Source organism: Micropterus dolomieu, linkage group LG11 (assembly GCF_021292245.1).
Source record: "Micropterus dolomieu isolate WLL.071019.BEF.003 ecotype Adirondacks linkage group LG11, ASM2129224v1, whole genome shotgun sequence".
Taxonomy (NCBI): Eukaryota; Metazoa; Chordata; class Actinopteri; order Centrarchiformes; family Centrarchidae; genus Micropterus; species Micropterus dolomieu.
Window position 1 is genome coordinate 11,948,770 of NC_060160.1, and position 26,500 is coordinate 11,975,269.

At 41.2% G+C, this 26,500-nt stretch overlaps 1 protein-coding gene across 5 annotated transcripts in view; it reads right to left on the reverse strand.

Annotated features, from left to right (window-relative positions):
• dph6 (diphthamine biosynthesis 6) overlaps positions 1-26,500 on the reverse strand; it is a 53,834-nt gene that overhangs the window by 2,525 nt on the left and 24,809 nt on the right. For 2 of the 5 annotated variants that reach the window (XM_046062093.1, XM_046062096.1), the window contains 4 exons: positions 25,239-25,368; positions 24,917-25,091; positions 9,738-10,001; positions 4,445-4,823 (listed from right to left, as the gene is read on the reverse strand). In XM_046062093.1, the coding sequence (XP_045918049.1) occupies positions 4,445-4,823; positions 9,738-10,001; positions 24,917-25,091; positions 25,239-25,368 (948 nt within the window). Of the gene's footprint in view, positions 1-4,444; positions 4,824-9,737; positions 10,002-22,474; positions 23,009-24,916; positions 25,092-25,238; positions 25,369-26,500 lie in introns of those variants that run through there. The other 3 variants (XM_046062095.1, XM_046062094.1, XM_046062097.1) reach the window with 3 other exon arrangements.

The following is a 26,500-nucleotide window of genomic DNA, read 5'->3' on the forward strand; positions in this document are numbered from 1 at the left end:
GTGGGGGGGGGGGGGGGGGGGGGGGGGGGGGGGGGGGTCTAGTGGAATGAGATGTTAGGAAGCTGTGTTGGGACTACCTCTCAGTTTTACTGGAGCTGAGGGATGTTGTTAATGTGTGCGTGTGTGTGTGGCTGGACAACAGACGGGCAGTGGACATGTGAGAATTCACTGAGTGTCTCAGAGCCTGGCCTTGATGACAGCCTGTCTATTTAGTAGTGGCCCGCTGGGATGTTGCCCCTTCTCTCCTCTGCTCCATGAACTAATTGGTCACAAGTGTTCCTGTCTCATGGAAGACTGTCCTGGAGTATTCCTTCTGATTTAACATGTTGGATGGGACTTGGGTGTCATAACAGAGTTACACATCTGGGAAAGCATGCTGTGTCACCAGGGACTGAAATATAAAAAGAATTTCACCGCCTGCCTCATTTGGCATCATTTAATGTAAAAAATGTTATCATTCAATGTCCAACATATTTACACAAAAACATTACATGCATGTTGACATGCACAAAAGGATCCGTGTCTTTCAGGACATGACAATCACTCCACCTTCCCTAACAACCAGGTACTTCAATTGAAGAGGCATGTTCAATATATTATTATTACTGTATATCTCAGCCATGATAACAAGGAAGCAGATTAGAAAGGGACAGTATGACATTCTAATAATTTCACTGAAATATAATTAAATCATGGCATGAAATAATATCATATAGGCTAATATCATCAGGTACTGACAGAGTTCCCCACAGTGACAGTTCAACCACAACTGAATGAGTATCTCACTTCAAATCTCCACAACAGTCCATATCTCAACAAAAACCTCCTCTTTTAGATCCCAGCAAGTATACAAAAAAGAAGACAAAACCTTAGTTTCAATACAAAAGCTGGCCTACAAAAATAAAACCAAGTGATGCCTCTTGCATCTTAGTGATTCCCCGAAAACACTGGAGTTACATCCCACAGTCCGGCTGGTGCTGCTGGCAAGCAGCGCACTGATTAGAACGGACTGGGCCTCCTCCACTGGGGAGTTTGGTTTGAAACAGCGCCATAGCTATTCCTTGAGCTGACTAGTGGCTGTGTGTTGTGTGTTTGACGCAGGTGCGTACGCCGAACGCCACAATATGCTAACTTTACTACATGTGTCTTTCTGTTGTGCATTTTCCCTGTCCACCAAAGTGGCGGATGGCCCAACAATATCACCCGCCACTGCCAATAATTTACCAGCATTTGTAGGTTGCTACTTTCAGTCCCTGTGTGTTCCTATTGCAAATGTCAAGGATGGAATATGTCAATTCCATTCACAACAGTACCTGTCTATGATGCATGTATAATGTGATTTTTGACCAGTTATGTTGAGTCTCAGTCAACAAAAACAAACTAATGCTCTTTAGATAGCTAGTACTACTAGTACTGCAGTACCACTGTGTGACATTTATGTGAACTTGTAGAGAGAGAAATCAGGACAGAGAGGTTACCAGAGCAGTTAAGCACTATTTAATAAGCCTCATTCTCTTTCATTTGAAGCACACGCAGCATGCCAAACATCCTTACAAAGAGCCCACACACCCTAATTAGCTAATATGCACTACAGCTTAAAATACCCCCACTGAACACAGGCCTTTTTTGGAGGGCATTAAAAGCCTAAATATGTGTTATCAGAGCATGTGGTGCACCCTGAGAAGCAGGATCCTCTGGAGATGGCTAGCTGAAAACTGAACAAGCTAGAGAGATCACAGACAGGGGATGGTTTTATTAAGAGAAGAAACACAACCTTCATCACACCTTGCACACTTAGCCTGTTTAATGACAGGGTTTTAATCTTTGTATTAACAGATAGGAAATAATTGCACCCTCTCTTTGAGAGTCTCTTTCAGTGTCTGTGGTCACAGACATTCCTGCTTATGCATGAATGACAGGCATGGGGAGAGGAGAAGGTGACTTGAGTGACCATTCAATTTGGTGTTTTTTATCTTTGTGCGTAAAAAGTGAATAAAGACACAGGCTGCTTTGCCCCAATCTCTATTAATGCTTCTATAAAATCCTATGAACACTCTCGATCACACACCCAATCCCCATCCTCTGGTCTCTTAGCCCCCCTTTAGGCTACACAGGGAGTCTCATTGAGAGGCCCAGTGGACAGAGGCTGTAAGATTCAAAAAGCCATCACATTAGCAATGGGATGGAACTAAACCATCTACCCAAGAGGAGCAGCCATTATTCTGCTTAAAGGCAAACACACAGGGAGCTGAAAAGGCTTCTGTTACATCTGTGTTTTCAAAACCAAACCATTACTAATACCCACAACACCCTTTTATGCAAAACATCAACAGCTATGTTTGTTTGAACTGATTAATATATAAATATTGTAAGCCTAGGTGAATAGGAAGAGGGGTATAAGTCAAGGCAGTGGTGAAAAGGAGAGAAAAAGGGGGTTCTTGTTTGGAATGGCTGATGCCTGCTGGGCTTATGGGGCTTTTAAGCAGTGGCTAAGGCCCAGAGCCAGTGGTTTTTAGTTGTGCTACACTGACTTCCAAACTGGTCAAATTATCCGGTAAACGAGGTGGTAATTAGCAAGTGTTGGCTCATGAAAATTGTTCATTTAGTCCAAGGAGACTGAACATAGAGGCTACGTGGCTGGGTGTGTGCAGTAGAGCCATAGAGAAAGGGAAAACATAATTTAAAGCAGCCATAATCAATTATTTGATATCAACAACAAATCACATGTCTAACTGTATGTGAAGAGTATGTTAAAGGGTTAAAAGTCACACAGTAACACAAACTTACTGGGTGAGGCAACAGTAGACCGGAGAGGTAAAATTATTACTTATGTGAAGGGAGGCTGGTGGCTTTGACAAGAGCGAAATAGCGATTGTTTCTGGTTAAACAAAATAAAAATTAACTTATAAAAAAGGTCCATCATAGCTTTCTTTAATCACTAAAATCACTAAAAACATAACAAGACTTTATTTAAGTCTTTCTCTAAAAGTTGAGGTTTCAGTTTAGTTGTGGGGGCCCATCTTCGTCACAACCTTTCTATCGTAAGTAACAGGTTGAGACAAGATGTTTAAAGGTTTCATTTGGAGCATATGTCATGTCTATCAGCTGTGAATCCTAACGCATGCAACCAAAAAGTGGGGGGGTGGGTTGTTGTCCGTCTGCCCGCTGACAGTTGTGAGGCTGTGACTGCTAGCGCCAGAGGTGTTACTTTTCCTCCTTTGACTTTTTGGATTCATCACCCAATGAGCATAGGCTGTGACCCATAAAAACGCCCATGGGTAAGGTTCCAGGGCTTGGCTGTGCGTGCAGGGTAAGGTAACAGATTCCAGCTCAATGATGAGTCAGTAAATGGTTTTAGGGAAGCAGTCTGTGTAGTCCATAATCAAAGAAATATACATTTCAAGGATGAAGACTGAGGTTGACTTTGCTCCAGTAAACCAATGACCCAGTAACATTTTTTACTTTCTATGGAGAAGTTTCAGTAAATTTTGATTTCAATTGTACTAAAATATATACATGTATTTGTTATATGTACATTTATTTTATTATCAACAATAGAATGTTGTATAAAACACTCATATATGAGATATTTTAACAGGACTCCTTATTGCTAAACCATCTTCCTCTTCTACTGTGGATAATGAGAGAAGAAATAAATGACATGCATCATATATCATGAAACAATGTTGAATAACAATTATATAATTAGGTAACAAAACAAATAGCACTGTTCGTCTGTCATGCATATCAGCACATATTCGAAACACATCAACCTTTTTCCCATTCATCACTGGTAACCATAATTTCACGTTCCTTGAAAAGATGAGTTATGTCAAAGCTAAAAATGACAGTAAGATGGCTGGTTTGGCACAGATTCAAAAATGTTAATTGACTGCTACAGCGATGACTTGACAACTGAGCCCGGGTGATCGATGTGCTCGTCGCCCTTTTCCCTCCGAGAGAACATCTCTCAGGATAAAACAAATACCATTCCACATTTGCCTTGACAAGAACCTAGAATCCTGGGAGCAGGAGATGGTGGCGTATAAAAGTGTAATGATGACAAAAGACTGTGCCAGCTGCTTGGGTAACTGTACACAGTGCAGACACAACAAATGACTTACAATAATTAAACACAGGAAGAAGTGGAGGACCTCTGGAGAGACTGCTTCCTAGAATACATTATGGAGTTTACTTAACCAATGTCAGCTCAAACTTTCTAAAAAAAAAGAAAAGAAAAGAGAGTGCAGAGAGAGACGGGCTGTCACTTTGTTTCCATTAATACAGATGTGGAGCTTAACTGCCAAGAGCAGTGTATCTCAGAAGTGTTGCCTTCAGAACAGAACAGCTTATTTAGGATAAATCCTCTTAATGAGTGTAAATATTAGATCTATCAGAGCTTTATGTGTAGTGTCTTGAGTGAGATACATGTCCAATGACGTACCTTTAACAATCTGCTGTGCCAGTGAGTGGTTGCACTTGTAGAACACCCTGGCACACAGTGGCACCAGCTCAGCATCCATCTTCTTCATGGCTTTCTTTAACGTAGCGGCAACTGCTTCCTTCACGCCGGTGACCTCCAGGTTATCACCGGGCACAGCCAGGGAAAGTGAAAGGGAAGCACTACACATGTCAGCAGACATTACAGTGTGGCACTCCATAGATCCGCATGCCACCTTTGTAGTCATGTGACAGGAAGTCCTTTTGGTGGGGTCATCCTGAATTGCAGTTACATGAAGCTCGACAGCTGCAACTTTGGGTAAGGCAGGTACCACAACGACCAGTAATGGCGCAGGTTTGAGCTCAGGCTCCCACAACAAGTCCTGCAAAGCAGACAGATGGTATTCAAATGAACTAACTGGCAAATTATATACTGTGTTGTGCCACACACTACAATAAAATGTATGGCCCTCCTGCTGAGAAACACGCTGTGCTTTCTGACCACAAACCCTACTCCATCAACATTAAACATTGTCGTAAAGCCCATCAGTAAATTCTACCACACAGCATGAAGAAAGGCTTTTTACTTGACAGACTGACAGGCTATCAATTAACATGAGATTGTGAGGTGACCCTTGGTAATGATAGTGTACAAACAATGCAGAAAGAATCCTTACTGCTCGCAGCCGCCATAAACAAAATGGACAAATACATTCACTTTGAGCTGCTTTTGCTAACATGACAGGTCGTATCCAAGATGACTTCTCACCTTTCTAAGAAGATCGCTCACAACATGTTATGGCACTTTCACCACACACATTTAGTGGAAACTGCCTCAATTTTATCCACACAGCCAAAATCTCTTTAATTTTTTTCTCCTCTGGACTGAGGGCCATTAGCACTAACAAAATGTCTTGGAGCACTGCTACAATGTGGCCCTCTAATAATACTTGGCTGTGGCTTCATCTGCTAATGGGAGAGAAATGAGTGTTTTATATAACCGTCATTTCAGTCGGAGTCGATAGGGCAAAAACACTTAACCCCCTTTTCAATTTGCTGGATCAATTTTCATCCACTTACACCCCACTTCGTAAGTGCAGAATAATAACAGGTTACTTACATTTTATTTTGATATTCACTCACACACAAAAAAGAGAAATCATTGACAAGAGCAGGCGACGGCCTCTTTGTCCCTTCAACAGACGAGCCTGTCATGACCCAATCAGCCAGATTCAGTGAAGCAGCACTTACCTTCAGATTAAACTTTAGCAAACGCTTAATTGTGTATCAACAGCTAACCTCTTGCCTTGGAGAGAGAAAGAAAACACGAAAAAAGCAAGTGTCCTGAATGAGTATGTGTGCAGGGGTAAGGTTAAGATTTCTTTACTCTGTTTATTGTGAAGAGAGCCTAGCTTGCAGTGATCAACAATAACAATCACAAGAGCAGAGCCATGTCAGCACTGCCCTCTTAGCATGTCAGACAAAGTGACAGCACACATACGTGTCCTATGCTTTGATAAATGTTATATTAGCACTTCTGGCACTGGCTAGGTATTCTCCTAGAGGGAACTGCTCCTGTACTTGTCAATAGTGATTGAACATGGAACAGAGAGCGGGAACTGTGGAGAGAAGTGACAGGACAGGGGGTCTTGCTCATCCAGGCTTAAAGGCCACCCTGCAGGCCTTGGGTGCTGAGGTACTGTACTCAACCGACCGTCCACAAGGAGATCAGGGTGACTCTAGCACTGCAGCTCCAGCCTCTGGCAGGACTTTATTGTCACGGCGCAGTTCCTGACTTTTTCTCAGAGCTGTCAGACGAGGTTACATCGGTCTCTATTTATTAATGTATCCACCAAAATGTTACATTAGGTGGAAGTTTGTTAAGCAGTTCTGTGGGACTGCATGTGCTAATGGTGCATTATAAATGTTTCATAACTGACTGTAGTCAGAGCTCCATCACTGTGTGTGTGTTTTCCTCTACAGTCTATGGTTTCCCTGCGAATCAACACACATCCCTTCCTGACCAGAGTTCATTTATTAAATTAATCCAACAAAATACAAACTTTGATATATGGTGGAGCTGAGTGCTGGAGTGGCAAGTTGGGAGGGCAGGCAGGTGGCAGAGTGTGTGTGTGTGTGTGTGTGTGTAAAGGGCTCTATCGCGCTCTACACCAGCCACTTAACACAATCCATCTCATTACTTCATCCCACTTCAGTTCCAGGGCATGTAGCCATTCCCCATGTGCTCTCTTACTCTGTAGGCAGCAGGTAAATGCATGAAGTCTGGATCTGCTGTGCTTCGCTCTCTACACTGATGGTGTGTGACCTGCCTCTCCTTATGTTTGTTTTCTTTCTCCCCACTTTCCTCTTTCTATCTCGCGGCCATGCGCCTGGAGCGTGCAGCAGGTCGGAGGGCCGAGAGGCGTGAAAGCCTAACGGTAAACACGGTAATAAGGAAGTGGTGTAAAGGCGGGGAACAGCGGGGAGCTGATGGGACTGCACTGCTTAGCCAGTTCCCCTACATTTCCTGCCCAGCGGGACGCCTTCAGCATGTGGCTCTACGTCTCAGCACTTACTGTGGTGCTGTCAGTCCCTTCCCATTCACTCCCTCATTCACTCTCTTTTCTTAAGAGTCCGCTCCGACGCTCGTCAGACTGTTTGTGTAAATGAAACACACAGAGCCATGATAGTGGGGTGAGGAAAGGTTTAAAGGTATGAGGCCATTATAAAACCATGCCAGAGGCCTGAGTTACTTCAAAAGTCCCAAGTAAGCAGAAGAGAAATAATGCAAAAAGGCTTTACTGTGGTATGCTGGGAATTCTCCACACTGCAAATTCAGTACCTTCAAATTAAGTGTAATGTACCACCAATCAACAAAAACGATAAATTCTTTAAAAATCTTTTCCACATTTCCAAAATTACCTGGTGTTTATAAATACTGCACGTGAAAATAAACACGTATTTTCCAGGAAAACAAAAAAAAGTTTAATAATTTTCTACTTTCTGACATGTTTTCAGAAACTGTTACTGCTACACAAAGGGGTGTCTGTTTAACATTTATTGATTTATCACACCAAAATCTCCGTTCATCAAAGCCTTTGCACACACACAGGCTCTTTGTGGTTAAATGCACCGTAAATACAATTTCACACTTGTAGCGACTCCGGTATGCTCCCAATTAACCCTGCAAGCTTCTTCATCCACCTGATTAGAGAAATTAACAACTCGCAACAACAACATGCGGCCATGTGGCTTTACAGACATGCTAGGCACCGGTGTTTCTATCATTTCACTTCACAGGTCTGCTGTCTGAAAACACGCTTTATTTTTTTATATAAAACTGGGAAGCTGCTTAATCCAACATTCGACAATTGGATTTCAGTCGGCATCCGTAACTTAACTACATATTACATATTGTACTCATGGTAACCAGGATGTATTATAACAGATGCATGGACAAAAGAAGGGACACGTGGCAATTTAATTGTGTATATATTGTATTAATAATACAACTTGTACCAAGTAACTCTAAATAAAATGCAATGTGATTTATTTAAGTACTTAATATGATTGGCATGTGTCCATGTTCAGAATCAACTTATTTTTTTGTCTGTCTTATCTTCTCTTTTTCTTTTCTGTCTTTTTTTTTTATCTCATTCTGTAAAACACATTATAGCTTCTTTTTCGAAAAGGGCTGTATAATTTAGGTTTACTTAGTGACTAACTTACAGAGTTACCACAGTTTTGTAAATCTGAATTCCCTGTATGTTTGAAGACATCACCTCATGCCAGCTAGTGGAGTCACTTCTGTTTTCTGTGGGAGTTGAGTTACTGGTGTTTGACTAGAGTTAAACATTCTAGTTACAGTCAGTTCAAATGAGCACCGGTGCTTTGTATAATCCCCACCCCAGGGAGAGAGCATTTCACCAAGTGTGCGATGAAACAGTAGCCCCCTCCACAGCCGCTCTCCCTATCTTCTGCTGCACTTTATATATCTGCACTTGAAGTGGAAGAGAGGGGAAAGTGTGAGGCCCAAGCTGGAAAGTCACATGAAGATGATGTACCTCACGGGCAAAGAAAGAGCGTGAGGTCAGGTGAGTAAGCCAGAACCTAAGCTAGCTCTATTCTTAAGGGAAGAACTCACCTGTTTACATATGGCGCTGTCAATTAGAGTTGCTTAATCTGAGAATCAGTTGAAATTAAAACATGGTCTCCTGGTGGCAATTGTGGGTCAGCTAATAACGTACCACACGAAAGCACAACAGATGGACAATGTTGTCCATCTTCAGTGCCCTCTGACATGAGCCTAGACTTGTCACGTCCCAAAGCTTTGACCTCGGTTAGCCTTGTTATCGGAACAACCCAATCTGCATGCTAAATTGATGGTACACTGTCAACGCTTTCAAGATTTCTATTCCCCTGTGAGTAACACCAGTAGTGGTATGTATATTTGAATTCAGAGATGTTCATGTGAAAGCTTTGAGAATATGATTGCTGGCCTTAAATGAAAAACACAATATTATATTCTGCTATACTTTTGTGGAATTAACACAAAGTTGACATCCTGTCTCTAGTCTTTAACACCTTTCACCACTGAACAGAACCACATGTTCGAGGCGGGCTCCTGCCCCTCTCCCTTATAGGCCCTATTCCCATGGCTAGGCAGATTACTGTGGGAGGAGAAGGGCTGCCAGGGGAGACTGGTGCCCCTATTAGACGTATGGAGCAGGGGTTGTAAGCTGGGGCGGTGGAATGGCGAGAGGGAGGGAGGGAGGGAGATGGCAGGAAAGAGGGGTGGAGAGGGGGATAAGCTGCTCTGAGAGTTGAATGAAGCTCCAAAATGGTGTGTGGGGGCAAAGGATTAGGGAAGCTCTGAGGAAGACATCTGCTTCTGTGCCAAGCTCCACATTATCAAAGACACCAGCGTTTCCCACATCATCAACTTTTCATGAGCGCGCTCACTGGTAAATATCAGTTGCAGCGGCTTGGGTCTCAAGGGGGCAGAGAGCGGCGAGGAACTTCCCCTTATTTCGCAACTATAAAATACAATTGTGAAAGGCCTCTCCGTAAAACTTGGATAACATCTCAAGAATTTCTCTCTCTCTTTTTTTTTTTTACTTATTCATCGGCACATGGATGCCACGGTCTTTTAATACATTAAATATGTGTTCATTATATGTGGCAGTAGTATCGTATTAAAAGTATGATCAATATTTCCTCTGCATCTATAATAAAAACAGCCAGTCATTGCTTTTCTTCTTAAGCACTGGTATATATTTCATAATCAAAAATCTCACTCCACAGTGGCCGACCTGCTCTACCTCTGCGGCCGTCAGCATGCTCTCCCAGATGGCCCTGATGATGGGGATGTCTTGGGGTCTTGTGGCGTAGCAGTGGGCCTGGATCACATGAGCTAGTGTTAGGTTGCTGATCACCGCCTCCAGAACTTTTTTCACATAGCTGAAGGACAAGTGGGCCTGTGTCCTGGTACCGGCCTTTACCAGCTGCATGGTACAAGGGACCAAAGCGATTTGGCCTGCACAGAAAACCGACTGATCAACCTGGAGGAAAGAGCACACAAGAAAAACACAACAATGTTGGCTTTATTATGGTAAAATCTGCTAGATTAAAAGTCTACAGTCAAACTAGCAGCTCCATGAGGGTGTACTTGCTAAATGTGAATGTCATTATTCTAACATGCTCACAATGACAACATTGACATGCTGATATGTCGTATTAGCATGTCAGCAGTATGGTGTGTTGGAATGCTAACATTTGCAAATTTGCAGTAAACATAATGTACAACTGAGGCTGTAGTACTTATCAGATGCATTTAAATTTTTGACCTGATGGTGGCACTAGATGAAAGACAAGGGATCACCAAAGTTATTACAATTCATCCTTCATGTCTCTACCACATTTCATGTAAATCCATCTAATGGATGTCAAGATATTTCAGTCAAAACCACAAATGTGAACCTTATGGTGGCGCTACAAGAACAAGTGTCAGGAGATCACCAAAGTCAGAAGGATAAATTGTCTGGAAACCAAGAATGTCTATAACAAATTGTGTGTCAATCTATTCAATAGACTTTGGGATATTTCAATGGATAAATGAAAAGTTTGACCCACTAGTGGCGCTAGGTAAAAAGTCAGATGATCGTCATAAGGATTCATCCTCTGGGGGCCATGAATGGTTGTACAAAATTTCATGGCAATCCATCCAATAGTTGTTAAGATATTTAAGTCTTAACCAAAACATTGGATTGACCTACCAATGTAATGTGACTAAAAACAACTAAGGGCAACACTAATATTTATGCATTTAATCTCAGCTGCAAAACTTGAATATGTGTTAAATTATAAAGTAAAACAAGAATATTTCATTAGACAATTAGGACCCTGAACACATGGCTCCTATTGATGAAAGAAACAAGTCATCAAATTCAAAAAATAGTTTTATAAAAAACAAATACAATATTCATCAATGAGGTGCTATAAGCAAATTAACATTAATTATAAGTGTATGTTTGAGTAGCACTGCATTAATTAACAAGTTCCATTGCGTTTTCCAGCCTCTTATTACCAACAATTCTCATTTCACAAGCAGGTATTCTGTGAGAACCCTGCCATGTATCTCCACGGCACCAGTGTTATTTATAAGCACAATGTGATAATAAGCTCAATTCACTGCTAAATACCTCTGTTAGAATTAAGCTTCTTGTATAATGAAACATGAAAAAAATCTATCTGTTTAATGCAGAGAGATGAGTAGGGATGAGCATTAAGGAGGTCAGGTCTTTAGAGAAGCCAGTAGCTCACCACTGTTTGAGGCTGGATGACATTAGTGCTGGGCACTAACTGCTGGTCAATTCAAATAGCTGTTGGTGACATGTTGATAATTGCTGACCTATGCAGGGACCCTGGAACACATGCAAATCTCCAGGGAGGATCAAGACGGCCGGAATCAATTGATACACGGCCTGACACAAGGTCCTTTACTGATTAGCAAAGACATAGCCGTGGGTATCATGTTTCACAGTGAGATTACCAGGGTTAGTATGAACCAGAGGTATTACTTAAGAATTAGCAACCCCTCAATCAAACCCACTCCCAAAAAAGCCCTTTGTTTTCTTTACATGGTTCAGCTTAACCAGACAGACAATGCCACAACATGTTAAAAGGAGGAAAACTAAAAATGGAATATTTTCCCCTTACTTAAGTATGAACATGTCTTTTATAGGATACTAGCAGAACAAGATGCTAGTCGCACAACTGTTTAGCTACAAGGCGGATATAGTTATGGCTATTTCCATAATCAGATGGGTTAGCCATGATCCCCAGCTCCTGGGTTCACTTGTCAACTTTGATGAATCTTCCTCTTCCATCTCTGCTGTTGCAAATTACAGGGACACTGCGGAAGACAAGAGATGGAGGGAAGATGGGTTTGTGAGTGAGAAAGGGAGGAGATAAGCCCCGCGCTGCTTTTAACCAGTTGGATCAATCATCGGATCATTTACCTGCAAGCACAATCTGCCCGAGTGCCTGCATTACTATGTCTGCCTAACATAAAAGCCAGATTTCCACACATCAACAACAAATTGTCATTGGCATTCCATTTATGAGCCATCAAATGCCATCATATCCACTCCAACAATGAAGGGCTCCATCAGGTTGGACGGGTGGCCAGAATTTCTTAACAAGCTCGTCCCCATGAAAGGAGCTCGCTCCATTTTGAATTCATAAAGGCTGGTTACCATTTGTCTATTTGAATATCAAAAGGGGCTAGCATGGGGCCTCCTGACTGTTAAAGGCAGACTCCCATAGCTTCTACCAAGCAGGTGTGTGATGATCAATTATTAAGGATCCCGCTCTGGTTACTCTTAGTGGGAGGTGGAATTGGGGATTTGGGGGTTTGTGGTGGTGGGGGCACATCTTTCTGTAGTGAACCTGGATGGGGGAGAGACAGTGGAGAAGGGAGAGCGAATACTATTTACATAAAATTAACAGTTCAAAAGAATGAGTTCACACACCAATCAAACTTGTTAATTGACTGTCAATGGTGTGTCCCTGAATATACAACACAACTACATTATTCATCTTAGGCCCTGACAGCGAAGACAGTCCAATTTGCATGGGCGTTCTAAACGTGATCAACAACCACAATGCCACATGCATTTTTAATAGGACAGAGATGGGATTCTTTAATATTCATAAGGGTCAAACAATTGCATATGACATTAAACTTTCTATAACAAGGTAAGTATTTTTCAAATTCTAGCCTTAGCAGTCTAAATGGCCCACAGAGAAAAGGTGAATCAATACTAGATGTCCCTGTTGGTCTGATTCTGTTCTACTGCTTCTTAATAATATTTACTGTCTTAACTTTAAAGGTTTTAAGAATTTGTTTAGTAACCGCCTTTCGGAACAAAGATGAATAATTTTGATTCTACCTTAGATCAGTTTTTCTATCAGAGAAAAACACATGCTATGGGTGGGCAATATCACAATAAAATTTCAGAACAGTTTCTAGTTTTCAATATTTAATGATATTTAGTAAATAAAAGACAATTAAAAAGTTAAACTCATGTTTGTCCCATTTAGTCGACTGGTCAATGCTTGTTTTTATCTTCGTTTCAGATGTTTCACAATAACATTAATAATTAATTTAAACATAAGAATTGCAACCAATTTCACAATATCTCTTTTTGGGAAAGCAGAAAGAGATAAACAGACCTAACAGTAAAAATGGACTTTCATGCAAACATAGCTCAAAACTCAAAAGCCAAACAAGCTTTCAATGAGGTCAACAACAAAAGTGACTGCAACACACTATTTCCTGTTTAGTATTTTTGCTCATACTTTATCGAAGCCTTATTTCAACGCCATCATTTTTCTAATAAACCTGATGACATGTCAAAAGGTCACCATCCCCAAAGACAGTCTCTTGCTCTCATCTCTGTGAGCTGCAGACAGTAACATATATGTAAATGTACTCAGGAAGCGCCTGGCTGTGTCCGATTCCAACCCTTAACGGTGTCTCGTTTCAGGCTGGAGTGTCTGAGGTGTTTCTAATTGCTGTTTTTGTCAAAGAGCTTCCAGAGATGACCAGACAGTGCTAGACTATATTCACATTGGTGTTGGAGCCCTCTGGGCCCCCATCGTGTTGAAGATGTCTCCAAGTGTCATTAGGAGAGCTTGGGAATGGTATAGATGAACTAGGCTGGCCTGGATAAAATGACCCGGTATTGACGAACAGTCAGGTTTTTCTGCCTGGTTCCAAGGACAGAGAGAGGTGGAAAACTGCTCCACCGCTCCTATCAGATATGCTAATGGTCACATTTCTCCCCATTGAGACCTTATGCATAATTTAACCAGGAAAATGATAATACAAAATGTGTAAAATAGGTTAGATTAATATGGTGTAACTTTTCCCTTATGCAAGGACACATGTAACTAAGCTAAAAGGATAATGGCAGTACAGTACGAGCTACAGAGTGTGTCATTAAATCCAAAGTAATTAATATTTGTGTTATGTCCTTTCATTGAGATGTTTCCACATCTTTTGAGTCTTGCTTATAGCCTCAGCATGGAGTTAGCGTAAATGAACGCATCTTCAGAAAACCAGGGCAATGCTTTCCAACTCATAGCTAAAACTTTTTAGATTTTTTAAAAATGTTTTCAAGAGTTTATAGTGAATATAGATAAATGTTAAAGGACCATGACGTGTGTGAGTAGCACTAGGCCAATTTTGAACCATGGATGCTTCATTTACATGGTATGTTCCATCCAAAACTCAAGTTGATATATAAGATATAATTTAAATGGGACACCCTTTGATTCACTTTGAATCCCTTATGGAACATTCTTAATATATGTGACAAATTTCCAAATTTAGTCATTTTCATCTTTTGTTGAATATTTTAGGGTTGGCAAATAGCTCAAAATAGTTCAAAATGTGGGGATCAAAAAACTGAGGTTGAAGTTTTGTTGAATGTATTTAAGTGCATATATTATTTCTGCTTTTTGGCGGGGATTTGACATGCAACTACTGTTTAATCCTTGTGTGGTGGATGGCAGTTTGTCAGGGATGTGTGCTGTGATTTCATCTTGAACTGGCTTCAAGTCTGTGGGGCTCTTTCAGTATTAGTGCATTCAAAGCAGATCACGTCTGGGAGTGGGAAATGATAAGAGATGGGCTCATGTTGTGCTGCGCCCTGAGGAAATCCTGCCTCTTCTGACACCTCATTTCTACAAATACTAACCTTTCAGGAGAACCACAACCGTTCTTCCTTCTACAGAATCTCTTCTCATTTAAGGCTTCATGGGAAGGCGGAGGGAGATATTTGCCTTTTTTATTCCCTCCTCTTTCTTTCCCACCATCTCTTTTTTTGCTTCCTGTTTGTGCTCCAGTTTGAGCCTAACCTCTGTATGCTCAACTGTCACACAAAATCAGTGTTACTTAAACGGTGACATAAATAGTCATATAAAGTGCACAAAGAAAGGCAAGTATAGGGCATTTCTGAATGCATTCTCTCAGGTCTAAAATTACACATTTATTCAGAAAACAAACCATAAGCATATGTTCAAAACAAGGTTGTTGCGATGACAAATTTAGAAGAATACTAAAAATTACACAACTATAATGAGCCATTGTTGAGGCAACGTGTGGTCAGCCTGAGCCAGGGACACTAGCCTTTCCCCTACCCCCACCTTCTTCAAGCTTATGTGTATTTTTCTGTTGTGCCTGAATGTCTGCCCTCGACATGCCCACTCCATAGAAACTGAACCGTGAGGAAGAGTAACACTGTCATGTCAGCTCTGGTCAACTTTATGGTGGTCAGGAGCTGCCGCTCAGTACTATAACCAAGGTCAGGGGAGCCTGACTGCTGGAGACTCAGGGAGACTGAATGTCAAAAGGCATGAATAAACAAATAAATAAATAAATCTTTCTACCATCATAAAATGATATTTTTTACAACAAAATGAAACCAGTTTGATACAATTTGGTATGTTTGGTGTGTTTTTTTTGTGTAAATTTACTGTTGCTATAATGATGGTAAAATGAAGAAATAAGATCAAATAAAACAAAAAAACACTCTAAGCTGATGTAATAAACTTGTCTGCTGCTGTTGAGTACTGTGCCACAACAGAGCTGGGCTTTGGATGAAGAGTGATGGAGGGGCATAGTTTTTCATTGCGTTAGGCAAAATGCCCTGCTGCCTTCAACTGTCCCGACCTCACATTTTTTGACAAATTGGTTGTGAGGCTTTTACGACTGATGCACATATCGCAAAAATCATTTCTGCCAAGCTTCCTCTATGACCTGCCCGTGGGACATGACAAGCCCCTCCATGCATCGCTCTATCAAACCGAATCTTTCCAGGACAATGCAAATTATGACAAATTCCATCATCCTGCATTATGCGCTTTCCTGCTAATCTCCCTAATTCGAGAGAATCGGGGAGGGTCTCGCTGTTTCAGCTGAGGGGCATGTTGTCTGATTGAATGATGCTGAAACTGCAACCCTCAACCCCCGTTCTTTCTCCCTTCCCAGCTGTGACCACCTCGTCTCGTCTGTCTTTTCATATTTTTACTGTTTTTGAAGCTACATCTCTTGGTCTGGCTGGTGATGGAAGCACTAACTTAACCTGGGCACAAAAGAATTATGTCAACACAAAGTGCTATGGCACAACCATTGAAGTGTAACAGTCACTAGTGGTGAAGTTAAGTAAGGCTGTGTCCAAGTGTGTATGTGTGTGTGCGACATGAAGGATAGGACTACAGTCTGAAATGTCTCTTTTGCTTCAGACAGTGTGAATGTCAAAAATAAATCAGCCCTAGAGACCCAGTGACATGAAGCTGCTGGTCCAGAGAGAAAAGTCCTCTACATCCACATCCACCACACATACAAACCCTCTCTTCCCTGCCCTGCTATTCTGTTGCTTGTAATGGACACAGCATGTAGGTTAGTGTTCACAAATAAAAGATGAATAGCAGACAAACATTTGAAAGACAGAGTGAACAAGACAGAGGACAGAAAATGCAGAGAAGCGTAAAAACAGATGTAGTCCCTTTTTGTTTCAACAGATGGCAGTATGGCTGCATTAAAAAGGCAGCTGGAGTATCAACAATGCTGTTCATACAAAGTCTACTCAGTCCATGGCTGGCTAGACAGCACCAAAGTCTTCTCGGATTTTCTTTTTGTCTTTTCTTTTTTTGACAATGACAAAATGTTCGCATAAATAAGCCAAAAAGTCCACTAGTGCAGTGGAGGAATATGGATGAAGGGAAATTTGTGAAAAAAATTATTAAATTGTTTGGGATTTCCACTGCAATATATACACACAAGTGTTGTTCTATCTTTATTTGTATCATCAGATACTGAAAATTCAATAAGGCTGAAAGGTGTCTGTAGAAAGATTAATATTTAGAATAAATTTCAAGTTATTTTTTAAATGAAGGGCTTTCCATCTAAGAAATCCTGGTTTCTGCTGACTTTGGAATGATCAAAATGTTATTTTACTGTAAATGTGTACAAGGGGTAATAATATTCCCACTATGACAAACAGATAAAAATACAACGCGCTGAAAATGTACTGAATCCCTACTGAAAACAGAGCAAATATTAACATTTGTGTCAGAGCATCAAATTCAACTCAATATATTTTGACATATTGAGAATTTTGTGTACTGTATTATATTGAATGAACTCTTACCCTGAGTATCTCAACTTCATTACATTACGTACAATTGCAGGGCCTGACATCCCTTTACATAATAAATCCACAATATCAATAATAATATATTAAAAGTGAACATGCTGATATGTCTACAGAAAAAAAGGAGATTGTATATTATTCATTTGCAGCAGTTTTTACCTCAGTTAAGTGTACTTGATGGCAACGGCATTTGAAAAATGAATGACCCAGGTTCAAAGTTACTACTCAGTAAAATTGTTCCATGTGAAATTTATTATGAAACAAGTGGCCAAAAGTAAATGGAATGTAAATGCTAACTCTTTTCTGAGTCATCTGCAGAACTGAAAAGAAAAATCCCTTAACAAATAAAGACAAAATAGCAATGCTAGCACACTGTTGCACATGGATGTAATAATTGTTTCTAACCAAAGGCACGTCCAACTTAAAGCATAATAATTATAGAAGTCATCTATAATAGCAGCTTCTTAAAACAGCACAGTGCTGTACAGCAGTCAGGTGAATCTGCTGCGGTAACAAGTCATCTCAAACAGCCACTCAGTCTGGGTTGGTGACAATTAGTGTTATAAACCCTGTGTTTGTTGGTAACATATCAATCATGGTTTGTCTTTATTTCTACATTTATTATGTGCTAGCAAAACACTGTATTAATCAAATACTAGACAATTTTATTCATTTTGTTTTGGCTGAAGATTATAAATCAAAAATATAAAAGCATTAAAAATCTTACCGCTAGATTCCACTGTTTTGGATAAAAGATTTTGGCTATGAGTAAAATGTTGAAATGGTAGGGGGTTAGACTTCTCCCTAATGTTGGTACCTATTAGTTTCTGTATGTCACCACATTAGTATGTGTTGGAACTGGCCCCTGTATTGTTCTGTCTGTATTTGCCACATGTGTATATTTCACAAGCAGCATCTCCCAGACCCTCCTTATCTGTGTGTGTATGTGCGTGTGTGTGCGTAGGCCCTGTCAGCTATGCCCTCTCGTCACTGCAGGGGGAAGAAACACACCCGGGCAGCTCTGAATATAGTGGGTAGTTACCATAGTAATGGGATGGTCATACGTCTCTCCTTTCTCAGACAGTGATGGGAGTGGACAGGACACGCCGCTATGCTTTTTATCTATGCATTTGGTATTCAGTTATTTCATTCCACAAATAAAAAGCCAAGCCATCCCACCTCTCCTTTTTCCGCATTCAAATAGAGGGGTAAAATGGGAAATACATAGTGGGATATGGGGTAATAATTCATACATGTGACTACAAATAATGATGTGTTTTGACTGAGTGTTTGTGATTGCAATTGTAATAGCGCGAGTGTCTTGGCAGATATCTGCGATGGTGGGATCTTTACATGATGCTCTTCAGATGCCTTCTTGATGTCTCTGAACCATTCACCCCTCCACTGCTCATCAACAGTTACAAAGTGAGAAGCAAACAAGCACATGCTCACACATACATACTCTACCCTTAATAAAATAAAATCATATTCATACATCAGATTGTCATACAATCATCTACAACCCATTAAATGTTCTAGTACTGTCTATTCAAACTGTAGCCACAAAAATTAATACTTAATGCTTTTTACACAGAAAGCAGTCAAGTAATTTGCAAATCTGCAATTGTGAAAGACTCCGGTATAATTAGGATGCTGATCAATCACAAGACACCAGAGACCTGTGTCTCTTGAGGCACATTTCAACTTACGTGTACACATACACATATGATGTATATATATTTACATGCATATCTAGTCTATGTGTATCATTCAGTATACAAGTGTAAGAGTGGCTACCCTGTCCCTGCATCCCATGGCTTGTTGTCATGAACCAAGGCAGTCAGGCACCAATAATACATGAAGAGCTGCTCAAAGGCAATTAGGATCAGTTGTCAGGGCTGGGCCCATTAATGAGTGGGAGTGTGGCAGGGGCCGGGGCAGAGGCACAGCGCCGGCGTACGTGGCCGCCTGAGAGTCGATGCACTTTGACAGATCCAGTCCTTCCCCTGTCCTCGCCTGGTACAAGCTGATACCAGCCTGTTCCCACGTGGTGCTGCAGCAGCAGCAGCGGCGCGGGATAATGTAGCAAAGAATGCACTGACTCCAGAAAATGACCACTGCCATCCATGGCAGGTCAGCCTCTATGTGGTCACAGCTGGAGAGAAAGGGGGCACGTGGCACGGGGTTGGGAGGAACATAATTACCTCTGCTGCCGTCTACACTTCCCATAAAGCTGCCCTCTCATTAGATTAAAAAGGTTGACCTCTCACATACACGTGTACACATTTAGAAGCAAAAGTGTCCATCCAGTAGCTCCAGCGCTGTACTTAGAAACATGTGTCAACACATACATCTTGGGATGGGGAGTGATTACAGTAAGGGGAGTGCAGTCCCCATTTTTGCATACGAGACAGTGTTGAAAAGTATGCATGTACGTTGTGGGTATACAGACCTGCACATGAGCAAACATTTGTCAACAAATGTTTAGTTACTGATGGTTTGCGATAATGGCTGTGTGCTCAATTACCGATTTTGTCTGTCTTTGCATACATCTTCATCTGTTTGCATGTCACTGAATGCAGTTTGAACGCTGTGTACTTTCAGTTATGAGTGTTACAGTGAGCTACTGGTGACTCATTTTAATTACCGAACCAGTTTACCTTGTGGCAGGGCCACACAAAGATCACACAGGAGTACGTGTGTGTCTGTGTGTGTCTTTGTAAGGCCTGGCCTCGGGGCGTACAGCCAACATGCCATTGCGGTATACTCTTACTGGGTTTGATCAGTGTGTTTCACGCATGTCCAGTTCAAGTGAAGACAGTTGACCTCGGTGTCTGGGTAGGATGAGTAAAGCCTACAGAGACCGACACAGGTGATGTACAGAGACAAGAACTGAATCGATGCTCGCTGGGGAAATGCTGTGAGGTGAAGCTCGACTGTCAGTCAAAACCTTACTGACACTCTCCAGACAAAAGGTTCAACTCATTGCACACAATTCAGACATTCAGGAAAGGAAACAGCCCGACTATTCTACTTGTGCCTTCAGTGAAATAAAAAAACAAATCCGTGTTAACATCCTCCGCTGCAACTAGGAGCAAGTAACTACAAGTACTGAAGAACACCATAGTTTTGAGTGGCTTTCAGTCTCCTGACTGCTCAAACCGCTGAGCCTTCAAGACCTCATTTTTCATCGGCTCAATTACTCGACAACCGTTCCCCTCCTGCCCCACCCCTTCCTCCCTGCCTCATCTCCCCTCCTACTTGGTTGAAAGTGATCATTTGTTCTTTTATTAAAGTTGATAACATCCCTTGCATTGTCTGAGTGTGCACGCTAGAGAGCCGCCCCTACTGTTCTAGCCTCCAGCGCTTCATATTATTGGTGCATTATTTCACGCATGCCCTCCTCTTTTATCAAGCGCTTTTGAAGTAATGTTAATAGACTAGAAAATTGAGACATTTATGAAGTATGGGCCGTGTTTATGAAAAAATCCATAAAGTATGACAGGGGAGAGGTGAGATAAAAGCAAGGTTTTAATAGATTATGGCAAACAGAGGAGAGGCGTCAGATGCTGACAGGCACCTCCTCCGAGATCCCTCATATTTTATGGGATTAATTTTGTTATATTAGAAATGAAGTTAAATGTCCTAATTAATCTGTTCATGCTGCATGCATACTTCCCCGAACGCAGATGCAGGCACACACAGTTTTTTGGCTAATTACTCTTCTGTGGTAATTGAGGTAGATGCAGTCTACCTCGATTACCACATGGGGGAGGGGGGTCTGCTGAATTGTGCATGGTGTCTCTTTTACTGTAGTGAAACATTCTGGGTGAGAACAACAGCCCATAAAACTAAGGCACTTAGCTTAATTTCTGCTATTCATCACTAACACTTGCTTTATCACTCACCGCACTAGCTCATATTTACCCAACCCATTGATTGTTCACCGTAAAACAGGGCTGCAATCTTCACAAGCTAATCATGTACCATTTGTTCTCTTACAGTGTGCCACATTTTATTTAAAACACAGATGGAGAATGATAGTTTAAAACTATTTTAAAGTTTATAACATTTTGTGAGGTGCTCTTGTGAGCCTCTCATGTAGTCTCACATGTATACCACGTAAACAAAAAGTCTATGTTCAACTTAGTTTCATCCCCATCTCATCTCATGTTTCCTGTCACTCTCTACTGTCAATTACCTTAAAATATCATTAAAGTAATCTTTGATAATATACTCTATAGACTAGTCTGTTGCCTGAAATATAAAAAAATCAAAGAGATGAAAATGCTTCCAACAAGCAGAGGAAACTTCTGGCTCTACATGGGTGGCCCAGCCTCACTCTGACTAAGCCTGACCTCTGAACCTTTCATCAAGAGGGTCAGGAAAAGTTCAGCTCATTGTTTTTTCACATTAAGACTCCTGTAAGAAGATCATTCAAATTCTACCACCACCACAGAATACTCCTCCCTTTGACGCTAATTGGCAACGTCAGATCCACTTCCCTCCCGATGCCTCACAGTCCACTTCAAAATCCAATGCAAATCCTATCGCAGGCTTGTGCAAGACGGTCTTCCACAATATTGACTGTCACTCACAATTAGGGGAATGAGGCAAGGGGTTAGTGTTCACCAGCAACCTGAGGCAAGTGCAGTCAGCTCCCAAAACACACCCCACAGAATCTGATCAGTGAGTATAATTTCCCAGCAAATATCCCAGGGGTGAGCCACTTACCTTAACAGGAAAGAGGAGATGTTTAACAACCATTCAACTGATAGTCTTTCTATTCATACCTGGTCGGGCTATTGTGTTTGCCTCCGTAAATGTGGCTCCAAAGGGAATGTGATGGAACACGCAGCACTAATCTAAATAGATGTGGAAAATATCCTGCAGTTTGAGACTCCTGTTGTTAACTCTGACTTTAGTAAATGATAGGTCAGTTTTTTCCAGCATGCAACTCACAAAAGTAATTGTCTGTTATGAGTACAAATGGATTTCTGTTTAAAAATGTGGAACATTGCTGGCTAAAGAAAACAGCCCCCACACTCCCTTTTCCTGCTTTTATGTTAATGCATCAGAATTGTTTAAAAGCTCCTAAGAAACAACAGGCATAAAATGCAGTAATAACTTTTATTTCTTTTAAAAGCATGCCATTACTTGGCTTTGGTTGTAATGAGATAGTTTGTTTTGATATTTTGCAACAGAAACTGGATGTCTAAGAGCATCTCTTGTTTTTAATGAATTGATTGATGTTGAAATGTCATATATCTTAATTAGATTATGCAAATGATGTATACAAATGACAGCAAAATTTGCATTAAATCTCTGATAAGAAAATACAGCAAAACAAAACAATTAGCAAGATCTTTGGTACTACCACACTCACAGATGATAACACGTGTCAATCAGGTACATTAGCAATGTAGAAACACAGCATAAATGAACTGACCGTTTTTGTCTTTGTAGCCTGCATCTTTTACAGAAACTACTGGTATATCACACATTAACATACAGTACACCAAGTGGTCCCCAGCTTTGACATCATAAAGGTTAACTAATTCTTTCAATCAAGTCAGATCTGAATCTGTCAGCTTGCCAGGCCAAGTCAACATTCAGACAGCTTGCCGTTCCCGAGAGCTGAAGCTGAGAGACATGACAAGGCAGGCAGATAGATGAATAGATGGATGGATTTTGAAGGTCCAGCATCAATCACATGCCAATCCCTAATGCCGTTCCATTCTACCTCCACCAGTGCCACCCTTCACTGTGGAGGCCGACTGTAGTCAAATCCTGCAGGGCCAAAGGGTCCATGTTCTGTCAGTGGCCATGTGCTGTCTCTCAAACCACTGGACAGTTTGTCAAAAGAATACACTGGTCACAATAGAGCTGGACATTAGTCAGTTTATAGCCCAATCGACTTCAGCACATTCACATGGTACCAAGATTTGTCAGATTAACAAACAAGAAAGTAAACCAGAACCATTAATCAAAGTCGTTTGATATTTATTTTTTCCATTAAGTCAAAACTGATTGCCCCTTCAGAAGAACTCATCACAAATCACCTCTGCTGCACAAAATGTATTACATTGTCTGGACATAATTAAGATTGCAAATTCATCCTTTAATCATTTCGAGTTAAAGGTCCCCCCCCCAATCCCCTTCTATAGCTGGATCCTTTTAATTTCTAATTCTTTTCCAGAGACAGTGAATGTGCAGAGCTCCAGGTTATTTAGTCTCAGACAGCGGTTTTCTGTCTCTGTTGTCGCCAGAGCCCTGTCGCTCTGGTGTCACACGGCAACACCAAGGAAAATTGTCATTAAGATGGAGTCAGTGTGGTACTGGTGAGAGGAGGGGCGGCACTGCAGGCTTGCTCACAGCAAGGGGGTAATTGTATCAATATGTAAAAATCTCTATCTGTACTGAAGAGTTGTTAATACATTTTTGATCAAATTAAGTCATTGTTGCGTGGAGGAGGAGCAGACACACTGTGAGACGACGCAGGGGTCGTATGTAGTGCCGTGCACAGCTCTGAGCAAGCAAACTCTGCGTGTATCTCAGTGTTTTCTCAAATTGCTTTGGATATGAATGATCATTAGAGGAATGAGAGATTAGACTCATTTCCAGAGGCAATAGCACATGCCCACAGCTGACTTCAATTTCATGTCCCAATAAGACTCCACTGAGGAAATCAAACACTGCTAGCATGTTAAAAGCAAACCTGACGCTGTAGGTTACATCTCAGGAATCCAAACGGCACAAGATCATCTGAGCCTCAGTGACACACTGGTGAGATATGCCGTCAAGCTCTAAACGAATGGCTAATCCACACATGTTCTCACTCACAGATGGATTTGGCTGCAGGATCAAGGACAGTGTGGAGGAGATGGACACTATCCTTGTTGACAGTACCTTGACAAGTGTAATCCCATATAATACACAGTGGATAAACAAAACACCAAGCCAACCGTGCAACCACGGCCCACACTTCCTCTGCTCTGCCTTTGAATTCGACATTCTTTCTGGGTTTCAAACAATATGAAAGAAGTTCAAATCGCAGCTTTACAAACAAGTGCAAAAATGGATACACACTGCCCACTATAATAGGGATACATATTTACATGTATACATAAAAGTAGTAATGGGAACAAACTATCACACAAATCAACAATCACATGTACCTACGCAAATGCATCTATACACAAACAGAGACTCAGACACTCAAAGTACAGCACGTAATCTGAGACACTTGAGTTGCTTTGTAAGAGTCAAGCACAACAAAGAATCATAAGAATCACAAGCAAGATTCATCATTCATCAAATTAATCCTTGGCACTCCTCCATTAATACCTTACTTACAGTACCTTCCTAAAATGATACTTTGCATTGCTAACAGTGACACAAAAGAAAATAATGTTGCTTGTTATTGGCTTAGCCCCTCTGACAAGGATCAAGGGATTCAATATCATTTCCAATCAGTAGCCAAACAAGTTATGTGAAGAGCAGGGGTTAAATGAACAGAAGAAGATGAACAGAAAACAATAAATAAACAAAAATAATGACGCAAATTTAAACAACAGGGTTGCCTGCAAAGTGTATCCTTTGACAGTAATGCTGAAATTGATAGCTGAAAATGTTATTAGTCTATTAATAGAACAATATACTTACTATGTGGCCACCACCAAATTAAACTGTCAACACTTTTAGCCACCACCGGCAACAACACCTTCTCCATGTTGTGGACCTTGGGGACTTACCCTGATTGCCTGGCTGTAGGGCCCGATGTTGGCTGGGGCCCAGTGGGAAAGGCTCTGGACATGCAGGGCTTCCCTCTGGTGGAAGCAGCCTTCCTCTAGGGGCTCTTTCCAGTCATGGAGCAGGCAGTCCATCTGCAGCAGCTGACCAGCAGGTAGAGGAGCCTGGACACAGACCCTACAAGGAATAGAGTGGAGTAATAAAACGATATTGGAATAAAAGTGCTGCAGAGAAGCAAATGCTTTAGAGTGAGAACCATGTAAAGATGTTCCCTGAGAGAGAAGAAACAGCGGGAAAGGTCTGTATGAGTATTTGCATCTTTACCTGGCTGGAGGGTTTTTGCCAAAGTGTTTCTTATAGACCGTGTTGAGTGGAACAAAGTCTTCCATGCAGCTCACATACAGGTGAAGCAGGATAATGTCCTTCATCTTCCAGCATCTGGTGTCCAACTCACCTGGACATAGGTAACACATTATACTGTAAATTACTGGAGTATAGCAAATTATAGTAACCTAACATACCATAACTGTACTCCATCTTGGCTAAGCCAACTTGTCCATATTTTGTAAATGTTGTGTACCACATATTACAAAACTGGGAGAAAAGCAGTTTGCAGTGTTTACACAGGCAAAATGGTAGGTCTGTGACTAAAAAGAAGTGCTGCATTTGGCTTCAGCACATCCTTGTTTGTAGCTGGTCACCAACTTCATGTAACCAGTTCTTTAACACACATGTTTTTGGTTTACCTCTATAAACTTGTTATTTCATTTTTATTTATTTTTTTTTACACCTTGTTGTAAGAAAATTACCAGTTGTTTCTACCACCACTGCATCAGGCAGGGTTGCCAGTGAATAAATACTCATGGAGTCTAAGTTACAGTGTACAGGCATTTACTTGTGTCAAAGTCTCAGGTGTACAGCTGTGCTATACCTACCATTACTGTTCAAACGGTCATTTGAACGCCATCACCATTGTACAAGTTTTTTTTTCTGACACGGAAATCTATTGAAACTGCTTTAAAGTGGTAATGGTGTTTTTCCCCTTCCATAAAGTGCAGTCTAACATAGTATGTGTGCAAATTGTAAGCTTTGGATGCAAGCGCCAGCACACGGGCTCAAAGCAAAGTCTTTCTCCCTACAATCATTTGAAAGAGCTTCAAGTTTGTTTTTCCTTTGCCAACACTAGCGTCTCAGACTACTACGCCCTCATACAAAGAGGTTGTTCATTAAATATTAACTTGTTTAATATTGTCTCTGCACTGTGAAGGCTGTTCAGCCGAACACCACGATAAACATTAAATATGCTTTTCATCTTTCGCTCCTCTTTCTCCATCAAAAAAGAGAAAGAGAAGAAGAAAAAAAGATTCAGATACACTGGAAAAGCGTGCACTTTTAAACTTCTGCAGGGCAAAAACGATAACCCACCCAACATGACTGCACCGTGTGTGTGTGTGTGTGTGTGTGTGTGTTTTAAAAGAGGCTTGGTTTGGGTTAATTTGAAGTGCTTGTCCTTGTTTGGTGGCTAACTCGCTATTCCATTCTTGTGACGGATCGAGTCGCTGACACACAGGGGTTTTGCCTGCTGG